This window comes from Argiope bruennichi, chromosome 10, assembly GCF_947563725.1.
Source record: "Argiope bruennichi chromosome 10, qqArgBrue1.1, whole genome shotgun sequence".
Classification (NCBI taxonomy): Eukaryota; Metazoa; Arthropoda; class Arachnida; order Araneae; family Araneidae; genus Argiope; species Argiope bruennichi.
In genome coordinates this window covers 26,215,672-26,241,960 of record NC_079160.1, presented here as the reverse complement: position 1 = coordinate 26,241,960, position 26,289 = coordinate 26,215,672, and the positions used below count along the sequence as shown (strand labels likewise).

Sequence of the window (26,289 nt, the reverse complement as noted above, 5' to 3'; positions counted from 1 at the left end):
TGTTCGTCTGAAATAATGGGGAAACGATAACTCAGACATTACGAGTGAGATAAACAAAATTCAATAAATAATTTTGCCCCCAAAATTATAAAACTGCATCAAATTTTGGACTAAATCCGTCTTCTACTTGACTCTTGTCGGTCTATATATTCATTTCACCACATAAGTACAGTTTTACCATCCAAGTGGTAAGGATCATCATAACGGAAGCTTCTTTTCCTCAAATTTGAGGAGGAAGATTTCAGTTCTGGTTTTTATAAAAATAAAATGAAATGAAAGACACAGACTAAAGGAAATAAGCAATATTTTATTAAATTTTTTCGTATCAATATTCACATCCGATACATTTAATATTCTCAAATGCAATGATAAAAAGTTTTCGAAAAAGCACACAATTCAGAGGAAAAGATACAAAAAAATATGCTAAAAAAATCTATCATGCTGTAGGTATGTGTGTATATGAAATCTTGGGAGTTTTGATTTTAAAACTGTACTCTAAAAAAAAAAAAGAAACTAACAAAATACATTCAATATGTTAGAATCATGAGGTAATGCTTTGTAATTAGATTACATCAATAAATCGAAGTTAGTCATAGAAAATCAAAGATTCATATCATCTTCGTGGATTTTGTTTAAAAAAAACATTAACCGAATGTATCAAAAAGAATTGTCTAAAAATATTCATGGATTTGCATGAACGTTATCTTAAATAAAATAAAAAAAATTGGAGAATCTGACAGTAAAAAATTTAAATCCATTATAAAAATTGTAGAAATTCTATAACGTTTTTGTAGACTTTTGGATATCAAAGAAACCATTAATTACTTATGTTACATCATTCCATAGTTTCAAAATGAATGTACATTCATTTTGAAACAATGGAATTTATGTTACATTTCTTTATTTAGTACAATAATTTCAAAACCAATCTGACCTTTGCAAAAAATTTTCCTGTTTCATTGCAGGGCATGCGATAATACAAATCGTTTTATGAATATATTAAGTAAAACTTTTGAAAAAAATTTGATCTTTATAAAGATTCTCTATTGAGTCTTTTGGATTCCGTTTAAATGAATATCTCCTATTGTACATTACCTCACCGTTTCAAAATTGAAACTTGATGTAATAAATTATGATGATGATTGAAGAAAATGACTAGTGGTGCGATGTACGTACAACACTGGTGATTTCTTCAGAGATATCTTTGAACAGGGTCGACTTGCCCCGTTCGTATGCATAATAAGAGCGAATGTTGTCACCACATATAAACAATACAATGCTACACTATATAAAATGACAGTCAGTCACGTGGTTGTTGTTCTTGAGAACTCTCGTCAAACACAAGTCTCTCGTTTACTTACAGAAGTCGAATTTATTATCCACTGTAGTTTCGTTAACACTTATATTGCCGATTTTCTATCTGAAACAAAGGTTTTGCATTAGACAATGTACGTATAAATGAAATTTATCAACCTATTAACCCTTTAAAGGGCCATTTTTTTCTAGTCGCATTATGTTAAAATATTTTTAGGCTTGAAATTAGAATAAGAAAAGGGATTCATTTAGCTTATTAGATAAATTTAATTTGATTAAGTAATAATTAAGTAACAAATCATTTTGTCTGAGATAAAGAATTGAAGCATCTAAGTTTCTGACTTACTAAAAAAATGTGTCAGTACTTATGCCAACCTACATAATTTCATACAAAGATTGATAAATTTGTTGGGAAGCATACTTCCCACGGCCCTAGAAAGGGTTAACTCAAGATTACTTACAAAATCCAGAAGATATGCATGCCTTGTTAGGTATTTTTTTATGCATTCGAATTTATATTTTTATGTTGTAAATTACCCATTTTCATTCTTATCAGAATTATAAGCAAGAAATAATAAAGACTAAATTTTAAGTGCGTTAGCGCTTTCTACAAACAGACTAGACCAGTTAGACTTCATAGCTATCAAATTTGACATAGATAAACTTTCGAAGGTTAATAATGTTCATCTCAGTTTTTTTGTAATTTTAAATTAAGCGGTATCAAATCCCAGCCCTTTTTCTTTTCATGATAATAACGATTAGCCAAAAAATTTAAATCTAACTCTGGTATAGTTCAGCAACGGATTGTAAAACTCTCCGCGCTTTTGCGCATGCGTTAGGATGGGTTTAATTCGTCAAAATAGGGGTGAAAGGAAAGATGAAAGGAGATGTTTACATTTAACAATGAAGACTCGCGGTTTTCTGAGACGTAATCATTACAGATAATTATACCAGAAACGCCCTTATTGTTCCACGTCTCACCCCTGAATAAGATGGGGTCGTCGAAAAGGGGTCGTCTCAGAATCAGTTGACGAACTATATTTCAACAACCGTTTCTAAATGCGTACACTTAAAGGAAATTTTGGAACTTTTTTTGAATTAAATTTCTAGAGTCTTTCAGGAAAGAATAAAAGTATTCAAATCATTTTTTTTTTCTACAAAAATAATGTTTCTTAATTGAAATTAGTGTATTTGGCGACATTTTTGTTAGATAAAAATGTTAATTTTGAGCTTATATATATATAATGCACTCATTTTAATTTTTAAAATGGAAATTTTTAACCAGATGTCTATGTTTTAGTTATAAAAATGACTCGATAAACTTTAAATAAACGATAAATAAAAGCATTGTTGATTTTCGAAACATAAAATTGGTGTAAAGAATTTTATTTGATTAAATTTAAAAGCACTGTACGGCAACAAATATTGTTTCCAGGAGCAATCGCCAAATTTAGTATTAGATTTAATACCATTAAGACCTAATCGTTGGCAAAAGTTGAGCATCAATGTTTGTACGTCCAATCTTCTTGGGTTGTTTTCAATTAGAAAAAAAAAATTTATTGTTGATAAAAGAAAGCTACTTATTAATTAACAATGAAGAATTGGCGAAAATACGATTTTTTCCTCGTAAACTTTGTATAACCAACGTAAACAAATGCTTATTTAATTCTTGCAAGTTAGAAGCGCGCTCTTAGTTTGGCGCAGCTTGGTGCTACATTTGGCGAGTTTTTTTTTTTTTTTTCACCATTAATTAATTGGTTAATGTTGGTTGCTAAAAAAAATTTCGAAGCATTTTCTAATTTTATATTATTTTTACATTCTTAATTTTGTTTCGTTTTAAATATTTTTGTGAAATTGTAATTTCAGCAAAAATATTATTCGCGATTAAGTAGATATTTCTTTTCTTCACAGTTCAGTTAGCTATAACAATGTATGCAGTTAATTGCTACAGATGTTTAAATCCTCAGATGAGTTCATTTTTTGAAATAAATGCAAAATTTAATAAAACCAGGTTGGTTGCATGGTAGGATTTATCAAAGCAAGGGCCATATGTGTCTATGTTCCACCAAACATAAGGGACAGATACAGGATCACGGTGTATTAAATAAAAAAAAAATCTTAGTTCACTGCTTGAAACGTATTTCAAAATACTAGTTGAGTTTCTCTTTACAGACCTTAAAATGTAATGAAAGTCAAAGTTAACATGCATATAGAAGAAAAAATATATTTAGGTTTAGACTTAACACATTAAGGACCAGTCAAGAGTTTCCTCGCGCTGCGCGTCCCGTCTGTTATTGCTTCATAAATAAGAAAAATATAATGATTTTAGAATGTACTAGTTTGTTCCAAAACATGCGGTCCCAGTCGTATTAGATTTCTTTGTTATCCTTAATGAATGTGTTAAGATTGTCCATTCGCCAAAATTGAACTTTGAGGAAACGATTTCTTTTGCCAAATGACAAATTTTTATTCGAATTCTAAAAAGTTCTTTATTACCATTTCTTGTAGTCAACCAATTTTGGCGAGCTTTTGAAAGACTGGCACGATTTTGCTACATTTGGCTAGAAACTAGAAATTAATCTTACCTACACACACACATTATTAAAGAGCAGGCAAGGAACTACGCTAAATTTCATTTGAGAAAAGAGCTATATCGATTACATTTGAGAACTCAGTATTGTTACACCACCAAGCTCACCACAAATAAGATGGTTCTATCTTGGGTCGTTTGAAAAAAGTTCAATTTTCACTTCTTAGTTATCTCATTCATTGATATTGACGAGACATCTCGTAGGAAACTGCGGTAAAACTAAGCGTCTGTACATTTCTCAGGCAGTGACTGCATTAAAATCTATTTTAGTGTTCCCTTTTGTCGCCAATATTATAAGTCAAACAAGAAATTGTACTTTTTCTAGTAACAGTATTGCTGATTTGTCTACTAGTGTTTTGCCTTGTTGAATTGCACACCTTCTACTTTGCGACTTGGCCTTTGAAGGGAGTATTAAAATTCCTTTTATCCCTCAGGGATAAAAAAGAAATTTTCTGGATTGCTAAAATTTGGCGAGTTATCGCTTGAAAAAAAAATCAAATTCGGAAGCAGTACCGTATTTTTAAATCTCATCTAATATTTAGCCGAAAATCGGTAATTAATTAATGGTGAAAGAGCCAAATGAGCACCAAAACCAAATTGGTATTGCAATCCTATGAGTACGCTTCTAATTTACGAGAAGAAAATTAGCATCTGTTTACGCTTTTTATATTAAAAAATGTCAAATTTGCGCCAACCCTTCACCGTTAATTAATAAGTACCCCCCAAAATTTTTATATAAAATTGGACACATTCACTTCGGACTGATCCGTTACATTTTTATTTGGCAACTATTTCCTTAGGTGTTGTCATCCCATTCTAATCTACAGTGGTCCTAGCATTCTATTTGACGGTCAGAGCTCCTCACTGGTGGACAGGAATGGATCGTCGCTATCAGACACTTCTTTCGCAGAAGAAAGTTCAGGCTCCTCTGCCACCGATGGCGTGTAAGTTTTGTAGATATCAAGCATTCTATTCAGTTCTTCTGATGGCGATAGATGCTTTGCAGTACTTCTTGTGATAATAGTCCTGGGCAGGGCACCATATTTGCCCTTTAATATTTGCATGACATGTGGTTGGCCAGGGGGTTGATGGCGGTTGGGGTCGGCGAACAGATCTAATTCGGAATCTGAATTCTTGAGCCTGTTAAATGCGGTTTGAGACCTGGTAACAATTCTGTTGAAGCTTACTCCGGGATAGTACAAATCATGCATCCTCCAGTCGGTTGGCTGGTCTGATTTCTTGCCCTTTTTCTTACTAACTTTGGATCTTTTCGGTGCCATCTTTTTATGCCGATTAATATTTTTTTTTTAAATTTTTATTTATATAAGCTTACTGGACCATTTCTAATTAAAATATTTGATAATTTCCAAGCTACTGATCTGAATTAATTTTATACTATTTAATTAAAAACTATCTGAAAATTTAAAACTGATGATTCTGATTTTGTAAGTATGACTCAAGCTATTTTAATAATATCTCGAGTTAACGAGCAGTGCGCGTTTATATATTTTTGTTTGAGTAACTTGTGCTACAAGCATAGCATTTAGGGCTCAGCGTAAGAATGATGCTCAGTTCTGCTAAATGCAGTAATTTTGACAATTTTTATCGCAACCCTGACTGATATATGTTTCCATTTCTTATAGTTATCCTAGAGCGGATTTTTGACTAGTTTTAGCGCGAAAACTTCTCATTCCCTTTGACGTTCATGATTCGCTAATGAATTTGTAGTGGACTAAACTGGTTCTCTATAACTGACGTGTGTCACGCAAATATAAATTGTCTACTTAAATGTTATGCAGTCTCTTTTTCTTATAGACTAGTGAAAAGAATAATTAATACTTGTCAGAAAATTATATAAGCCATTAGATTCATGTGTTTTAGAAAAGTAAACACAATACAATGATTATGATTAGTTGTAAATTTCTATCGGAAGTAGTTAACTTTTTTACTCACCGTTAGCACTATTCAATGCCACTGTTAATTCATGATGCTCCCCTATCTTCTCGTCGTCTCTAGTTTCCGGCCAATGCAACTCAACGCCCAGGTAGTAGATCCAGCCTCCGACGATGGCTCCAATGTGAGGTCCAAACAGGCCGATCCACCAGTAATCGCGATAGCTGTAAAATTAAGTACATTACATTGATAAAAATGTTTCATAATCCATATATGTTAGAAAAGGTGATCTCTGTTGCAAATGTTAAAGAATCTTTAAAGTAATGGAATCCCTGCGACAAAGTAGTAATAAAGTTTGACTTTGTAGATTATTTTGGAAGACTTAACTACGCTTATATGAAGCTGAGTGACAGAAACAACGTCAAAGAATTTCATAAATCACATCAGTGAGACAGAATATGCGATTCTAATGGATACGCGGATTGTAGAATAGATACAGAATCGCGTTTCCAAACTATCAGAATCATTCGTAATATATTCTCCCATTTTTAAGAATCTTAAATCATAGAGATAACAGCAACGTCTGGAAGTTATATTATTTAACATTTTTCCTGCCATGATTCAAACCTTCTAACAATAATAGAGATACAATCATCTATTTAGAATGATGTGAACCAAATGTTACCGGCAGCAGCCAATAAGTTAATTAGTTGATCCATGTGAAAGAGGGTGAAAATGTATTGTGAATATTAGGATATTAATAATGAAATATACCACATATTTTAAAGCCATGTTTTTAATAAACGTAGCATTAATTTCAATAACTGGTAATTTTGCGTGCTAGAAAACTGTCTCATTATGGAAATATTTTACTGTTTTTTAAGGATGCATATATCTGTATGAAACAGACTAGATTAGATAAGATAAATTGGTTAAAAGAAAAAATAATAATGATAAAATTAATTAAGTGTAGAGTTTCCTAAAGGGTTGTTTCTTTCATTCAACTTTCTCTTCATTAGTCCTGTAACGTTCCTCGTTTCCCACACCTGATAACTGACATTTCCGGCCAGATGTGTCATCACCTATTAACCCCCCCCCCCCACACACACACACACATTGTTATACTCTGTTTCACCCTAACTTGGCAGTATTGTAAAAGGCAGAAAATGTGACGCTCCGTGTTGGGAAAGAGTTCCCCATCAATTCCGACTTTAAAATAGTTAAAATGCTCAGAAATATATCAAATAATATCATAAATTACAGAAATCCTTTTTTTATCAGTATGTATTTAAAATTATTCTCATGTTAGAAGTGTTTATCTGTTAAGTATTTGTAAATAAAGCGAACGAATAAAACGAAACGATTGACATAATGAATTCCACTTTGGCTAGAACCGGTCTTCAAGGTCAAATATTTGGCGCGCTTTTCTTTTACGTCTCCGCCAACTCAGCTTCATTTAGTTCCCAACCATTATCATCTTTCGTACTTTTTTATTCTCGCTTTTTTACCAGCTGATATTTTTGATACTATTAATCACATTAGTAGTTATTAGTTTTGATTATTGAATATTTATTCGATTCGTCATTTCTATTCACTTCTAAAATGTCTGAAAAAGAAAAAGTGTTATCACCGAATACGCTGTGCTCACCGATTTCGCTCAAGACGAGTGAAATCAACAAAAAGTGCAACATAAAAATAGAAATAAAGGCATCCAGTCCTTTAAGTACCCCTGGAAAGAAGCAGCCAGGCTCAGTAGGTAAACATTCAGGTCATTTTATGAAAAAGTAAATATGATGATTTTACATTATCCTGCATCTGACGAAAAATCCATGCATTTATTCGTAGAAATGAGATCCCAACACTGGATAAAGTTTTAAAAGACGTGAACGATGATACAGATATCTTTTCTAAAAACATTAACCGAACTATGCTTTACAGAATATTGAAAGATTTAGGGTTTTCTTTTGAGAAACGATAAAACGAAATGAAATAACTTTAATGATTTATTAAAATAATGTATCGATAATATTGAACAAAATAATGAAAATAAGGAAAAAATTAATTCTCTGATTTAAAATGATAATATAATAAAATTAATAAATATTTACTATTTGGCGAAAAATTTGCGAGATGAAGTTCCGCCAGCGATCTGCATTTCTAGTAACTTTGTACTTTAAAGTAACCCAGTTCCCCTGACAGCGACTGTGATTCGGCATACCTAGAATATACACTGCTGCCAAGTTGGGGTGAAACAGAGTATAAATGCCTCCACATTGCCAGGATCCTCTTCCCCAGTAGGGTCATTGCGCCTGGTCCTGGTTATGTCCAGATAAAGAACCACACGTGCGTTTATCGTCGTTTCAGGGAAATACATCGTATCTTCAATGGGGAGAGCAGTGAGAGTCGTTTAAAGGAGAAGTAAGAGAAGCTTCGTGTCATTCGGGATTCTAAGTAAAGATCCACTCGATGAAGATCGGTGAATTTCTAAAGCTACCCCTGGAGTAGCAAGATAAGCTAACAGGCTGTTAGTTTTTCTTGTGGTGTTATTTCTCCGAATTGATCGAGGAATTATTCATGATTAACTTTCAACTGTTGTGCAAATATTATCAATCATATTAACCTAGATGAGAACAAGTTGTTCTTGTGTACATATAGGGCCTTAAATATAGGAATTGTCTGCAATTCTACTCTCATTTAATCGGTCTGGATCAAGTCGTTACAGTCCCAATATCTTTTAGATATAGCTACGTAGGGTATAATTCGTTTGAAGCGACAACTCACCAAATATGGTAATTTGTTTGACGAACATTTTGTGAATATGGTAGCGTATGGTAATTTTACTTCGAGCCAATGATTTCGTTTGAAAGAAAGACTGCATAAATACTCAGAGAGGTGCCTCAAAAGCCACTAACTGAAATATTTTTGAAAATAACCATTATATGCAAATGTAAGATCAACACTCAAGCCTTCGATAAATTATTATAAAATGGCTATATATAGTTTTGGGGTGTATGACTTCTATGAAAGGTACTGGTAAAGAAAATATGGACGAAATAGTTTACAATCGCCGTATCTTTTCAATGCTAAAATTAAACTAATATAAGATGATTATAATTTAATAAGCACAGTGCCATGCCGGAAATTTATCTCCCAAGCTTCAAAAATTTAGTTTAAATTACTGTGTTACTATTTAAAAAATTATTATATAGCAAATAGTATCTTCCTTATCATAAATGTTATTTGGAAGATTGCAAGGGACGTTAATGATAGCCACAATTTTATTTCAATCAGACGAGGCGGTATTTATAGTATTGAATGAGAGGCAATGCAGAGCTAAGAATACATAGAGTAATTGGAATTAATAGAATAATTGTGTCCATTCTAAGAATACACAGTTTGGTCTCAAAATTAAAAGGAAACTACAACACGTTAATTCGTGGCTCTTTTCAGGTCGAAAGAAAATTTATCTTTAATGAAAAAAAATTTATCTTCATAATCCCAGAAATCAAATATTGACTTAGTGATGAAACATAATATTAAATGTCGATACATGCAAACATCAAAAAAAAAAAAAAAAAAAAATCCCAAGATGGCCGAATCAATGAGACGTTCACAAAAAAGAATGTAAATCTGGTCTATGAATTTTATACACTACGAATAAAATACAGTATACATTTTTTATATATAAAATAGAATGATCAGTAAATATACCTAAACTTTTTCTTGTTTATTCTACTATTTTATTGTATTGTATTTAATGTGTCTTTTTCATTTAATCTGCCATAAATATGGTTAAAATCAAGATCGCACCACTGCTTTTTAAAATGGAAGGTGTTTCACCGATTATGGAAATGCCGGAGAAAAAGTCAAGTACTGACGAGAATGGTCTGGTAGACAAGACAAAGAAAGCAAGCCGCCGAGGTTTATTAACATTTTTTTTAAAAATAACTATGGGAAGTGTTTATTTTGTCGTAACCTTAACTGTATTGTATATATTTCTAGAAACGTTGTATAAATAAATCTGTAAGACACAACAAATTGAATCTTTTTTCCTATTTAACAACAACAACAACAACAAAAAAAAAAAAAAAAACCCGCACAAAAGTTAATTACTGGTCATTATGAGCAATAAAAGACGGGAGAATGAATTTTTATTCTATGTTCTATAGCTCACATATGATGAGTAATTTAAAATGGGGAGAAAGAAAACAAGAAAGACGAACGTTAGTCTTTCAGAGACTTGTTCAAGGGAAAATTCCATGTGATAAAGTTTTCCATGTGTGTTCCATGTGATAAAGTTTTCCATGTGTGTTCCATGTGATAAAGTTTTAAGATCTCATCCTTCATTAATTCTTTTATTCGACAAAGAGAACAGAAGTCTCTGTTGGATTTACTGAAATGTGTAGTACTAAAAGCAAACCTAATAAAACATTTTAAAAAATATTCATATTTTAACCGAAAGATTCTTTAACTCCGTTGCATGTCGCAGAGTATGGCATTATTGTGTATATTTTCAAAGTAAATTCCATTTCCAAGAAGAAGAACACACTACAAGGTAAGCAATGTTCAAATTAAAACGTTCGCTGTCATTTATGCCTGTGATTCAGATCTTCTATCCAATTAGATGAAATAATTAGATGACAAGTGTTCATCTAATTAGATAGAAGGTAGAATCGCAAGCATGAATCAACTTCAACTATTATTTATGCGGCACTTTTTGAATCCTACTAATTTTTCATTACTTGTAGAGATTTCAACTGCAGCAACTTACGTGAAGACTTCACTTCCGTATCCAGCAACAGCAGTGAAGCATCTGGTGGCGAAATCTCTGGCTGGGTTGAGGGGTGCCATACAGTTCGCTCCGAAGCACATGGCCAGTGCAGAAATCATGAAGCCGAGAATGAAAGGGTGTGTCCACTTGGGCATGTTCAGGTTCTTGGTGTCAATGCAGGCCAGAGCGGTGAACATCAGCAAGCCTGTGCCGACGACCTGTAACCATATAGATCTTAATTATTTAAATCATAAAAATTGCATCAATTTTTTTTGTACAGCTCACCCACCCACCCACCCTTTGATGGCGCCTATTTATAGAATTGTTTGCTTATAAAAAAAAGCTTTATCAACAAGGAAAAATATTTTTTGAATCATATCAAGAGACTTGACTAGCTTACTTAAGTCTTATCACGAGAAATAATAAAAATAAACCACAATGATTCAAATAATTTAATTCAATTCATTTGAAGAACTTTTAATAAGATTTTTACGTTTATTACTATTTATAGAACTTATTTAACATTAAGATATCAAAATTATCGATATAATATGGGTCACGAGAAATTGATGAATTAAAAATTTCATCAATAAAGATTTTCATTTAAATATTTTAATTTATACACAAAATTCTAGAAATATCAATTCAGTGCATAAAAATGCCAAAGCATGTTAAAGACAGAAAGAAATCCGTTTTTAACACATAGTTTTGGGGTTTCAAAACTGTAAATTGCAATTGAATTTCCAATTCCTTTATTCTAAATTCTGGACAATTACATAGAAATAGGGTAAAAGCACTGATTTTAACAAACAAAAAATGGCAATTCAAAGCTAACGGATCAAATAAAAATTCGAATTAAGAAGAACTGCATCTAAAGATAATATAGCAAGAGAAAATTGCAATTTTTAAACTATGTACATTAATAATAATTATAATTTTAGAAACAATCCCTATTTTCATAAAATATTGTATGATATCTTCACGATGTTCTTCGATATTCTGAATGGAGACCAACGTTACGAAAATATCAAAACAATGTCATTGGCCATTTTGTGCTAATAGGGATATTTACAATTAAACATGACATAAAATAATGTTCCAGAAACTTTAAAACGATCAGTGCTTTTTCATCTAACGCGTTTTTGAGATAGTTTTTAGATATGCACTGTCACACAACCTAGTTAAAAAATGAGTCTGTAGTGAAAGCTTATAAGCCAGTTAACAGCTACGCCACCCGAGCAATTGCTTTTGTATTGTGGTCATGTTACTGGGTTGCGAACCACAAGGTCCCAGGTTCTATCCTCGCGCATCACAATCCGCCGCAAGTGAAATAAAGGTCTAAAATTATTCTCTTAACATCACGAAGAATATCCCTAATCGCTATTGTACGATATCTCCAGGATTTCGTTCGATATTCTGAATGACAGACAATATTGTGAATATTTCATAATATTGCTCTTGGGTATTTTGCGATAATATGCACAATTTACGGAAGTATTAAACTAGCCAAAACAATTGTAAAATAGCTGAGTTCTGATTTCAAATTCGGCAAAATAAATTGAATTATACATGACATTGTAACATCATATCAGGAGATTCAAGGAACCCCAAGTAAAATTCGAAATTGCGGTGAATTTAGAATATTTTCTTATTAGGTAAGTCCTGTTGCATATTTTTAATGCTAATATAATCGAAGAAGATAACAGGGAGAAATGTTTTCATTAATTTTAATATAAACAAAAATAGATTTAAAAGAAGAAAAAAAAGTTAAATAATTGATATAAGCAACACACCTGATCTAGAAGACAATTGAGAATGGAAACATGTGGTTTCGGATAAGTAGCCCAAATGTATGCGGTTGCAGTTGGACCTGTAATGGTTCTGTTTGGATCGAACCAATCCAAGGCATCTGAAAAAAAAAAAAAAAAAAATGAAATAAATTTCGTTTGTCAGAGATAATCGGAAGATTTCAAGATAGTGTTTGTAACCAAATCCAAGATTTCCTATTATTTATAATGAACAAACTCAATTTCAAAACTCTATTAGATCCAGATCTAATTTATCGTTTACAATCATTATATTGAAATAATAATTGTTAACAAATGTATCGATTTTCTCGAGAAAAAAAGATTAAATAAGAATAATTAGTTTTTAAATTTAATACGAAGAAAGTATGCTTATTAGTATTTTAAGTCAGTTTTTAAATAAAGATTTTACTCTAAAGGGAAGAGTAACAATATAAATATGCTGAAATGGAAGTTCTATTATTCCCAGTTTACAGCATCTGACAATAGATGGCAGCACAAAAACTCCACAAAGAAATAAGTCAACTGTTTTTAAAAATAGTTTTTTTTTTTTTTTTTCAGCACGATATTTGTGTACGGTTATTGTAAAGTTCAATTAACTGCACTCGTGTTTTTACTAACATTTGTGCTTCTACAGGAAAATTGAACTTCAAATTTATAATAAGGCGACGTTTTTATTTTCAACTTTCCAGTTTAGTTTCAGAATCCCCACCTCTTGCTGTAAAAGAAAAGTTTTAGACTTAAATGAATTATTTATGGGTGAAATGAAATATCTAATAGAAGCAAATGCTATCAACTTTCAGACAACTTTGTATGTTTATTTTGTTATCACTGAAGTTTGTTACAAACTAAGTGCCTTTCAAACATTTTTTTTTTCCATGTATAAAATGGGAGGCAATCTATAGAAATATGAATAATATACAGAGAATTTGACAAAAACCATATCGTATTTTTCATAAGGGCTATAAAAAAAGTTGTTTTCATTTTCTTCCAAAAAATAGTCAATCTACCTTCTTCAAGTCAATAGTCAACCAACTAAATTATTATGAGCCTCATGAAAAGCTAAATATACATAAAATCCATCCAGTCATAAAAATAAGGATTATCTTTATACATTGGTGCTATATTTATCAATTATCAAAGGATTTAATTTCAAAACAAATTTGTTTAAATCTTCGCAATCGCAAAGTAATTAAATATATAATTCACGTAATACATGTTTTCATTCGATATACATTATTTACATCTCGAACCAATGACTTGATTTTATACAGAAAGCAAGTCAACCGTGATCTAATCTGTCAAGCGAATCTATCAAGTTTTTATTCAAATGAAAACAATTTTAAAAGAAGGAAATTCCTTCTCGTTTCGAATCCCACAAGAGTTTATTCGTGTCAGTCGACATACACCAGCAATGGTCTGAATGTATAAAAATATTATAAAACATTTCGTCTTTCTTCAACGTATTGCCGATTCTCAGATACGAAAACTCTTTGCTATTTTACGCATGCGCCTGAAGATTTATTTCATTAAAACAGGGATGAAATTCATTCACCGCGTCAAGGCTTAGCTTTGGAAATGTCTTTCTTTTATTACGTACTACTCTTTTAAGAAGTAAAACCACCCAAAAAAGCAATGGTCTCGGAATTTTGAAACGAACTTTATTTGGTATGTGATACGATAGCGAACAATTAGTATACTATTGGAGAATACGATATCAATTCGTATATCATCGGAGTATCGATATCGATGATCTCCAATTTTAGTTTTTCAAGGTAATATATGCATCCAACACTGAATTTAAAAACTTGCGAAAAGCACCAGACATTTTTACCCAAGCAAGATAAGTGCAACTTACCTTTGTAGGTGACAAAGAGTACTGCAGAAGCTACAAAAGCACCCAAGTGTTGCGCCAGCAGATAGTGACCAACTTTTTTCCAGGGAAATTTACCGAGTGTTGCGAAGGCGACAGTTACTGCCGGGTTTATGTGGCCACCTATGGAAGAGAGAAAATTATATATATATATTCTAATATCGAAAGAATAAAACTGTACCGATTGATTTAAATATGAAATTTTAAAAAAAATTGTAATAATCAGCATGTTAAGAGTCATATTAGTCACTTTGTTCTTTTCGTTTAAGGCCACATCAGTCATTGTTGATATATAATATATTTTAGATTCAAGCTGTGTTAGGCATTGTTGATTGACGATATAAATTTAAAACATTACATTCTCTTCATAAATTTTAATTTGATCTCAAAATACAGCACCAAAATACATGTATTTTACAAAGATCTCTGGTGGTCAACATACCAAAGAAATATAACATCGTGGGCAAGATTGAAAGAAAAACAAAACAGTCTTGGAGTTAACTATCATTCACTATTTCTCAAGGGACTCAGATCAGAAACTTGTATTTTTGAATTATGATAAGAATTGGATAAATATACCTCTACCAAGCATCAAATTTTTGCCAAATTAGTTTCAAACTACATCAGAAAGCACTTGTGTCGTTTTTCTTGTATCAAAGCTACCCCCATTTATTCGACAAGAGTAATTTATTTGCAACCCAAGTCTCAAAATTTGTAATGTTAAAGCGTTGTTTTTGCTCATTTTTATTTTCTCATATACTCCGTACATAAGAAAGTAAAAACGAAAGAAATGGTCAAAAAATTAGACCTCAATAATTTGATTAATCATCACATAACGGATCTCCCAAAGAAACAATTTCGGAACCATGCTGTCCCTGTGTGAATATGATAGTCCAAAAAAGATTTGTGCTAGATATGTGAAATTTGGAATTAACAAAATTTATAGATTTCTACAAAATTTTGAATCCATTCAGAGGATTACAACTTTTCGATCTTAAATTATTACGATAACTATAAAACGAAGAGGGATAGATCGAAAAAATTTGTTTCTCAATTTTAGCATCTAAAGTGTAGATCGTTATCATATTTTCTACCACATATGCCAAAAGGTTGACCGTCTGTCTGTACTTTCATAAGCATGTAAACGCTGAGATTTAAAGATATAAAATTTGGTATTTGATTTAGTGACTTCAAATGTCTCAAATTTTAATTTCAATCGGTAGGAAAAAATACGTCCAAAATGTACATTCGGTTTTCTTGCACTTGTGTATTAACTGCATCCTAGAGATTCATCACCAAAAAATACCCAAAGATCACACACTGCTTTGCTCTTTCGTAATTATTGTTCGCCCATGGCATGCGATTAATAAAACACAAATATGCAATAAAGTTTTAGGAAGACCATTACCATCGGTTTCAATCTCACTTTTTCTCTTCTTTCATAAGCATTTTAAGTGGTCTTTTGTTAACCCCTCAGAATAGCATTCATTTACAATATCAAGCAATTTCGATACCTGATATCCTATCACAATAAATTAAAGTGCTGCTATTTTAGATTATACTTGCAAATAAACATAGGAACATTCTGTACACGCACAGTATGTACGATGAACAGACGGACAGCCCGGAAATTGATTTTGTTCAAAATTTGAAACGGGTCTATACTTTAGATACTAAAACTGTGTTGCAAATTTTCGCTTGTATTCGGTCAGACAGACGGTAAAGCAAACTTCTTGCGAATGAATTTTGCTCTAAAGGCCACTTCCCGTCTAGATAAAGCCATTTTGCCCTTTTGTGTTCATAGAGGAACATAATGTGTTTTTTCTCCAGCCAAAACGCGGGGAGATCTGAAACGTGTAAGTCCGTAAAAATCTGTGGTACGAATTTCCAAATGTATCAGAAAGTAAATATATATATATATATATATATATATATATATATCCTCATTTCGAATTTTAGATCCCCCCCCCCAAAAAAAAAATCGCTTATACGAAATTTGTGGATGCTGCACATTTGTTTCTACGGGTAAACCTATCATTTCTCATTTATGCTTCGGACATTCATCCCCGGCCGGCTCAGGAGGGAGGGTCATTAATACTCTGATTAAATTGAGATGTCCACTTACCGCTGACGTTCGCACAGGTCGCGACGCCCAACATGACGGCCACGCCCCACGCCCACGTTACAGCAAAGACATCGTCCGCCACTTTGCGCTCCTCCAGGACAGCCTGTGCGAAGGCAGCATCACCAAAGATCTGAAAAATAAATGAAATATATCAATAAAAACATCGTTAAAAACGGGAACTAACATTAGATAGTTGCAAGAAATTTAAAGCTTTTAATGAAAAAAAAAGTTCCTACATGCGACAGATTCTTAGTAATCCGATAGATACCAGATCATAATTTGCCAGATTAAAGAAAATCGCTTATAAATGGAGGTTCATAAAAAAATTCATTATAATAGCTATACCAAACATTTTTACATAATGTACAAAATCATATAATATTTATCTTTGTTAATAAGAAAGAATCTGTGCTTGTGTGTGTTCATCTCTCTCGGTCTCTGTGCGTGCGTGCGTGCGTGCGTGTGTGTGTGTGTGTGTGTGTGTGTGTGTGTGTGTGTGTGTGTGTGTGTGTGTGTGTGTTCACAGGATTCTTAGAAAATGTACATCTCATACATCTCAGAGCAATTTTTAATTATTACCAAAAATTGAGCGAGTTTGGAGTTTTTCCATGATAACTTCCGAAAATACTATCGCACAAGACTAATGTTTATGCCTTTTCAAAATTTTAAAAAAAAAAAATGTATTTTTAATGTTACCAAGTTAGTTTTTGAGTGGCTTTTGCTCTGTTATTCTAGTTTAAAATAATTCATTAAGCAACCAGCATATCAACAAGACTGCAAAAATGCGTTTATATGATGACTATAAAAAATAACTCTAAAAACTGGAAATAAAAATATTACTGACATCCAAAAATAAATAGGCGAGTGTTCGATTCAAATAGTTTATTCCTTACTACAGTATAAAAAGAACAAAACAAAGCATCAAGTTGAGTTCGGTTACAGTCAATGAGTACCATAAAATTACAAGACATCTAGTTCTCTTGAATTAACAAAATAATATGTAAGCTGTATTTGATAGCTTTATCTATTTTTATAAATAGATAAATTATTAATATAAAATTAATTTAATTTGTTAAGAATATTACTTTTTTACTGATTTGCTCAAGAAAAAAAGTTAATCTGTTAAGAATGTTTTGCTCTCGAAAGACGTTTAGATCACCTCAAAAATTCCCATTATTCGATATCACTGAACTTAAGGTGAAATTCAGTATTAACATGCCGCCTTTGATGATATTAGTTGCAACATCTTCAATAGTATGGTAAAGTATTTATTATTATTATTATTTGGTTATTCTTATTAAATAAGAATAGGAATATTAAATAATATTAAAGAATAGGAATAAGAATATTAAATAAGAATAGGAAATAAGAGTAAGTTTATTCTTATTAAATAAGAATAAATGTTTGTGATTTTCTTATGTCTAATCATTAATATCGTAATTCAATAAAAATTTCCTATTATTTGTATTCTTTGTTTTTTCGCGCCATTTTGTTCTGGTAAGTCGAATTAATAGTAGAGAATTAAATGTGTATGATTTATGACAGATTAAAATTTTTAAAAGCCTTTATAGGTTTAAAAAACTTTTTATTTAATAAGTATGCGTTGTAATTGTACATTTTGCAAACGCAATAAATAGAATTACAAAATATTTACAATTAGATGAGTTAATTATCTCAAGGTGAAAACATTATAACATTTTATGTATTCCATCAATAGGTTCCAAATCAAAATACTTTCGACAGTGTAATTAACAATAATTAACGCTTTTATAAAAATTCATTTGTCGGTCTAATCGAAAATTGCATTTAATAATTAATTTTGAAATAACTCGCCAAACCTCAATGACCACAGACAAAGAATACGTAAGAAAACTACAGTTATTAATTTAAAAAATCACCAAAATCTTAACATAGAGAATCATATGAGAAAATTACTAATGTTTTAAAAACACCACCAAAACTTCAACAAACAAGCCAAGGAATTATGTAAGAAAACTGCAATCATTAGTTTAAAAAAAATAGCCAAAACCTCAGCGAATAATGCCAAGAAATCACATGATAAAGCTAAAACAATTAAAACTACGAAAACTTCAATGAGAACAGCTAATGTATTATATAAGAGTACAAAACGATTTTAAGAAATAGTCCCAACAAGGGTCGCCAAGGCAGAATGGATCTTACTACATTCATATTCACTGCTTAGTAGACAATATTGAATTAAAAACTTACACAACAGATTCAATCATATAAAAGAAACAAAGTTGCCTCACAACGGAAGAAAAAAATTTAAAAATGAACACAAAGTCACCCACGAAGTAGAATTATTTTTAGACTAAGATACTGTGAAAAAAAAGGTCTCATGGTTCAATTCGCAGCTTTTCTGTGATGTCACTCTTGTCGCCTTAGTAGCAGACAGACTAGATAAAAGATTGCCTACTTTATAGCTTATTCCACTAATTGTGACGCAAGTAAGAAACATATTTTTTGACTTCAAGCTTGTCTAGTTAGCTAAAGAACTTGTGTAAATTCTTCTCAATTTTTGGCGGTGTCCTTCAAATAACTAGTTTCATTTAATGAGAAATAAAAGAGCTCAAGCTCATGATCTGTCTGTTAGACAATTTTAAATGCAAAAATTCAATAGAAAATGGATCGACCCAAACTGCATATCATTTTGGAAAGGCATTCATTATTTAGCCCAGACGGCTACTTATTTAAATAAGGAATGTTAATTAGTAAGATTTGTTAAATGCTGAAGTTCGTAAGATTTACGTGACATTTATTGTTTCAAAGAGCTTTTGTTTTATAATAAAGTGTATCATTTTTTAATAAAATGGCAAACTATAATGAAAGTAAATTTTTATGCAAGATATAAAAATTGTTGATTTTATCTTGATACAAATATTCAAATATGTTTAAGAGATTGAAGTGAAACGTCAAAGTATCTAAAATTAAATCAAAGAATTTTTTTTCGTTCACAAATGAATTTATTTCTTAGCAAGAACTCATGTGTATTTGAGTTAGAATTAATTTGTTAATGGATTAATTGGTTTTTAAGACAGGATTCGTTCAAGGATTATGATTGCGATTCTTATTACATAATGATACTATGAGCAGCACAATTTTTATCATGAAAACAAACATATGGTTGCAATTATTTACCATATTCCAAAAGGTACTGTCGTATTAAGTTGAAGAATCATGCCAAAACTGTAAGTCTGAACAGTTTTTATTTTTTTATTTTTATTTATTTATTTTTTATTTTATTTTAAAAATTGTTCGTAATATGCCTTTAATTTGGTTGAAAGATTTGCATATATATAGTTCTTTTTTTTAAGTAGCCTCATTAAAAAAAAAAAAAAAATATGCCACGTGTAAACGTAAATTAGTAAGAAATGTTTTGTATGGGTTGAAAACTTAAAAATTCTGCTTTAAAGTGCCTTTGTGTATTTTTCCCCATTCATTTTTCAAACGAATAATTGACTTTGAGAATTATTTACCAACGTCTTTTTATAGTCAAGACTAATTCACCAGAGGATGTGTTCTAATCTGATTTTGTTTTAATATATGATAATAAATACCGACAAATACGATACTAATAACGACGATAATAATAATATACGATAGCAATAACGACAAATACGATACTAATAACGACGATAATAAATAACGACAAATACGATACTAATAACGACGATAATAAATAACGACAAATACGATACTAATAACGACGATAATAATATACGATAACAATAACAACAAATACGATACTAATAACGACGATAATAAATAACGACAAATACGATACTAATAACGACGATAATAAATAACGACAAATACGATACTAATAACGATGATAATAATATACGATAACAATAACAACAAATACGATACTAATAACGACGATAATAAATAACGACAAATACGATACTAATAACGACGATAATAAATAACGACAAATACGATACTAATAACGACGATAATAAATAACGACAAATACGATACTAATAACGACGATAATAATAACGACAATAACCTTTCTATGCTCCTCTACATACCCTAAATAGATATCAGAAGTAGAGTAATGTAGAGAAGAATAGAGGCGACAAACCCTTAAACAGTAGCGACTTAGCATGGTACGTTTTGTTCTTCGTAATATAACAAAGAAAAATATGGATTATGAAAACCTCAATGTAGACCGGCCAAAACCAAAATATGATACAAATCCAACATTTTGGTTACAAGATCGTATATCAAATGTTATTAATCTAGTTTAGTTATATTAACGTGCCGTTTTAAAGCAACATTAGAGCTATTTTGGCACGGACCTCGTAATATTGAGCCGTGGTCAGATGACGAGGATGGCACCTGAACTGGCACCCCCCTCTCCATACCAGCCGGAGGACGTTTGGCCAAGACGTTTAACGCGCACCAGATCCGCTTACACGACGGATCTTCGGCGGAATCGGGTCTCGAACCTGAAACCTCCAGTTACGAAGCTCAGACCTTACCACCAGGCCACCGCGACCAGTTATTAATCTAGATCGTTGCCTTTCTGTGTAATCCAGTTCACATATTCACGAGGATATATAGACAGAGATATGTCTTTTCCACCTTTTCACAGATTTGGCCCAAAATTTGATACACATTTTCAATTCTAGTGATGAATCTATATAATAAATTTCATCCATATGATTTTTTTCTTTCATTTTTGAGTTGTGTGCATACGAACAGATAACTTTTTTCCGGCGAGGAATTTCAATAAAATGTTGATGGAAGTCCACAAATTTGGCTACATTTTACATTTAACATTTACATACAACATTTTATCGTTCAGTTTCAACGCGTTGTCGAGTCACTATATATACAGAGAAGAGCGTCAGATAGATTAATTCCAAAAATGTGTTTTTTCGGGGAGGGGGGGGGGGGGTAAAACTTGGAAATTCGAAAAAAATCTCAAGCTCGTTTTTTTTTTTTTATTATTAGACTACTTAACGTATAATGAATTAAAAATTACAACGACAATTATAGAAATTCAAATAATTAATCATCTATTACTTGGTAAAAAGTAATTATTTATTAGAGAATAAAAATTATGAAACTTTAGTAACTTCATGATAATGTGCAAAAGATAGAATTAACTGAAACCCCTGACTTGCTGATTATATCCGTCATTTTTGGACATATACTTGTGTTGCAAAATCAGAACTGTATTCATAATAATGATGCAACATTAATCGAACAATGACGGTTTGGGCGGTTTCGGCCAATCGGAGGCTTACCATTTAAGAGCAAATTAAGCTCATCAGTTGTCAAAGAGTTATGACATTATTTGAGCACTGTCACATTTCTGCATCATATTTTTTTTGAATGACTAAATAATAAGCATTATTTAAATCTACAGAATTTACTTTCACTTAAAAAAAGAAAAGACTCATTTTTGCAGCAGGAATAAAACAGTGACCTATTTGCGATGCCTTAAAAAAGAAGGGAGACATGCCCTAATCAACAAGTTTCTTCACCCTCCATGACAAAAAAAAAAAAAAAAAAAAAAAAGGGAACCAGAAACTTGGTTTATCTACTCACCCTTTCTTCAAACCACTATGCGACGGCTAGGAAATGACGAAAAAATTCCTTGGCACTGGCAGTTTTGTTGCAGGAAATATTCCGGGGAAGTTTAAAAATAATGCGATAATCGTATGAAAAGGGACCAGAATATTGTGTCTCTGTCTCGATATTTACTCTCAAGTGGTGGAAGACAAAAATAGACGTACCGATTACCTTTCAAATATTTGTCTTCGAGTGGAACCACTGTACTGCAAGCAAAATTACGTAATATGTCAGCTGAGTGACATTGTTATGGGAAAACTGTATGCGTTTTCCCTCGACTTCCTACATGCTACGTCGTGTTTTTATGTTTAACTCATTAACTGCTATTTTTTAAAAAAAATTTTTACCGGATAAGTTATATATAAATACAAAAAGTTGTTAAACAGTGTAACTATACTCAAATAATGTTTTATTTTGAAAATGATATTTAAAAAAAGGGGGGGGGGGTATCGTTATAAAATGACCAATAAAATAATCTCAAAAAAAAAAACCAAAGACTTACTAAATAATAACCCCTAAATTACATATTTATGTAAGGTATTATATTTTAATATAAAAAGCAAGCCAAAAATATAATGCTTCAAATATGGCAATTCTGTTCCTTTCAACTTACACACGAATTTCAAATTTGTTTGCTTGTTGTAAATAAACGAAGCACAGAATACACACTTTACTGCTACACACAATACTGACTAATATAAGTGGAATAAAATTAAACTATCAGGCGTACCAAATATATTTTTAGCGCCGAGTGGAGCACGTAAAATTCCAAAATCCCCAAATGGGAATCATGACATAATTAAACGTAAAATAAAATAAAAAATCCTGCTTTTGTTCCAGACATTTTTTACAAAATCTATAAGGCGACATACCAGATTTTATTTGCCTCTATCTAGAGTTCAATAATTAAAAACGGGGACTTTTTTCGTATTTTTTTAACAGTTTATTGCTAAAATGAATACAGGTATATCAGAAATTGATTGTGACTAATTAAACTAAATTATAAAAAGGAATATTAGAAATAATTAACTAAATTTGTTAGCTAAAAACTTCGCTTATTGGGAGGCAAATATAGTCACTAACGAACGTTTGATAGGAAAATTTTGCTTCACATTTGGTCCCTGGTGCAAGTATTCCATTGGGTTCAGAGGTCGGATTGGCCTGGTGATAAGGTTTCGGCCTCGAAACCGGAGGGTTTCAGATTCGAGACCCGATTCCACGGAAGAACCATCATGAAAGCCGTCTGGAGCATATTAAATTCGCGAGGCCAAACGTCCTCTCCCTGGTATGGAGGAGAAATTTGGGGAAGGGGTGCCAGCTCAAGTGTTTGTCCTCGTCATCTGACCGCAGTTAAAAATTACGAGGTCCATCCTAAAATAGCCCTAGTGTTGCTTTAAAACGGGGCGTTAACATAACTAAACCCATTCGTTTCAGTTGATACGAAACCTTCGTTAGAAACGAGGTGTTTCCCACCCCCTCCTTTCAAAGTTACTGTGACATTGTAAGTGAGCCAAATCATCTCTTGTTGCCAGTTTGATTTATCATCTTTAATATACTCATGGACAGGCAGACAATCAGTTTTGTCACTGAAGATCCAAAATATGATACAGATCTTGCTTTGAATATGCCTATACTGACTCACAAAAATCTTTCACCAATCTTATTTACTTTTCTGAATTTTTAAAATGCACGAAAAAAATATATTTCCTTGTAGAATATTATCAATAACTTTTATGCAAATTTTAAATTTTGGAGTAAAGATCATATGATATAAAATTTTATCTTTTTGATTCATCGGTTTTTTTCTTTTGGATTATCATTTTTGCATACATAAAGATGGGAAGACATGCATTACAAATACAAAAATGTCTTTTTTTGGATTCAGAGAAGTGTAAAAAATGGGTTAAATTACGCTAACCATCAATAATATTAAAAGTTAGCAAACTGAAAATGCGTTCAAAAGTAACCATGAAAACTATCAATTAACTTGCCTTGTTTCATATTTGCATTTTTCTTAACCCTTTTTCTTTCGTTTTTAGATACCCTAGTTTTGAAATTGTGTACAAATACGCCTAATCGATAACAATACATGGTTTTAATATTTAAATTATCAACCAATCGTTTAATTTAATTAAATGTTGAATCCATACCAATGGCGCCACCTGGTAGTAAATTAGAGAAAAATTCATTTCTAGAGTATGAATTTCGGTCTATATTAATGATATTAAAAACAAAAAAGTAGAAAAAAATTAATATAAAAAGCAGAGTTTTGAGTACATACACTAATAAAAGCATCTTTTTAAAATTTAATTTTCCTAAATTTATTTCTTTTAATTTCAATCAAATTAAATAGCATCAAAACCTTTGCTCCATTTCCATTACTGGCATCTAGCAAATGTTTCTTTCAATAGCAGTCTGTAAAAACTAAACATCCATTGAATGCATTGAAACACGATTTGTTTTCACAGAAGAAATCATTTTACACGGCTTTGCTTATGCAGATGACAGACTGCAATATAATCCTACCAAGAAAAGCATAATCATTATTCAAATAAGTTGCTTCAAAGAAACTAGATTGAGGATTTAAAAAAAGAACTAGGTATCCAGTTCCTTTAAGATAAAAACTAATATGACACTTTGATTAATGTATTCCAGATGCTACTCTAAATATAGCGGTTTCTGTCTTTGATGTTATAAAGACCGATCAGATTAGTTGCTGAAATTTTCAGGTTAAAATTAAGATCTCGTTTGGTTTAAGAAGCAGGTTAAATAAATTTAATAAAATGGTTTTCAAAACCACATTTTTGTTTCTGAAAGTTCTGAAAATATCATTTTTTTTTATTTTAGTTATTTTCTAGATTTGAAACTTCATAAGTCATTAATTAAAATAGTAAAAAAATTTTTGGTATCATTTTTAGCAAATTCTCGATTATCGCCACTTGTGGAATCAATATTCAATAAATTTAAATTAAGAAAACATTAAAATGTATTTTTGACTGCAAGTGTACAAAATTCTAATATTTCAGTAAGAAAGAATTTTAAAAAATGATTACAAACTTCTGTCGTTCCAAACGTGAAAAAGAATCAAATCAAATTTTTAAAAAAATCTATGAAAAAAGTTATTTTCAGATAAGAAATATGCTTAAAAATCTATTATATATTTAAAACAAGAATTCTAATTTCATTTTCTTAATTGTAATCTTATAATAATAAAATTCACAAATATTGTCATTAATAGAAAAATATTTCATTCTTATTTTATAAAATCAAAAATTATTTAAAAATAAAAATAAAATATTTTAAAATAAATATAACGACAATAATGAAAATGAATGAAAATTATCAAAATCAATTAATATAATTAGTTTACCTCAATAAAACAAATTTAAAAGTAAACTCGCTGAAGAAAATACAAATATAAAAAAAATAGTATCAAGACAAAGGCATTTTTAAATAAAAAATTTATGCAATCGATCAGAAATATTTAAGACAACGAATGCTCTGTTTTGACGTTCAGAACAGGCTAAATTCACAAAGTATGACATGAAAATTGTTTGAAATTTTGCACTAGTTATACTAGTTTGAACCAATTTGCAATATTATAATCATGTATGAAATTTTGACCATTTTATCACATAAACAAGATAAATGTAATTTTGATTAGATTTGAAATTGGAGAAGAAATATGTAGTAAGAAAAATGAAAAATTATGAATGAGTTCGTAGAGGGCCATTCAATTCAAAGTGAAATTTTCTTTTCTTAATTATTCCTTAACAATTGAAAATAAAAATCAATAATTAACTTTATTTATTATGAATTCATATTTAACTTTATTTGTTACATTTTAATCCTTCATCTTAATAACATTTAAAATTATTTTTGTCTGCAAAGTAAATGTACAAAGTCTTCAGCAAATTTATTTTTAATTGAAATAAAAATATTAGTAGCTAGCTCCAAACGATTTTTAAATCTCGTAACTTGTAGAAAAATTGCTCATAGTGCCAAACGATTTTTTAAAAAATCCAAAAATTGAATCTTTCTCATATTTTAAAAATACAAGATTTAATTATTGTGGGTATTATAAAACTATGTAAAAATATCTATAATATTTTCATTCAGTAGAAATGGCAACACTTAATAGTATCTTTTCTTTGTATGAAAATATTGATTACAAGACATTTCATAAGAAAGTAAAAATAAAAAAAAAATGTTGAAAGTTTGAGATTTTATATGTTAGAAGCATATTAATACAGCTTAAAAAAGCTCTTAATTAAAAAAAATTGAAGTTAATAATTGATTAACAATAAATCT

The 26,289-nt window shown here is 30.8% G+C and overlaps 1 protein-coding gene across 2 annotated transcripts in view; it reads right to left on the bottom strand.

Annotated features, from left to right (window-relative positions):
- Window positions 1-287: 287 nt before the first annotated feature.
- Window positions 288-26,289, bottom strand: part of LOC129988400 (aquaporin-9-like) — an 85,438-nt gene continuing 59,436 nt past the window's right edge. The window contains exons 2-7 of one of the 2 annotated variants that reach the window (XM_056096625.1): window positions 16,372-16,501; window positions 14,232-14,369; window positions 12,362-12,477; window positions 10,569-10,786; window positions 5,858-6,021; window positions 288-1,420 (exon numbers count right to left, since the gene is read on the bottom strand). In XM_056096625.1, the coding sequence (XP_055952600.1) occupies window positions 1,401-1,420; window positions 5,858-6,021; window positions 10,569-10,786; window positions 12,362-12,477; window positions 14,232-14,369; window positions 16,372-16,501 (786 nt within the window). In that variant the 3' untranslated portion in view covers window positions 288-1,400. The remainder of the gene's footprint in view (window positions 1,421-5,857; window positions 6,022-10,568; window positions 10,787-12,361; window positions 12,478-14,231; window positions 14,370-16,371; window positions 16,502-26,289) is intronic. The other variant, XM_056096624.1, reaches the window with a different exon arrangement.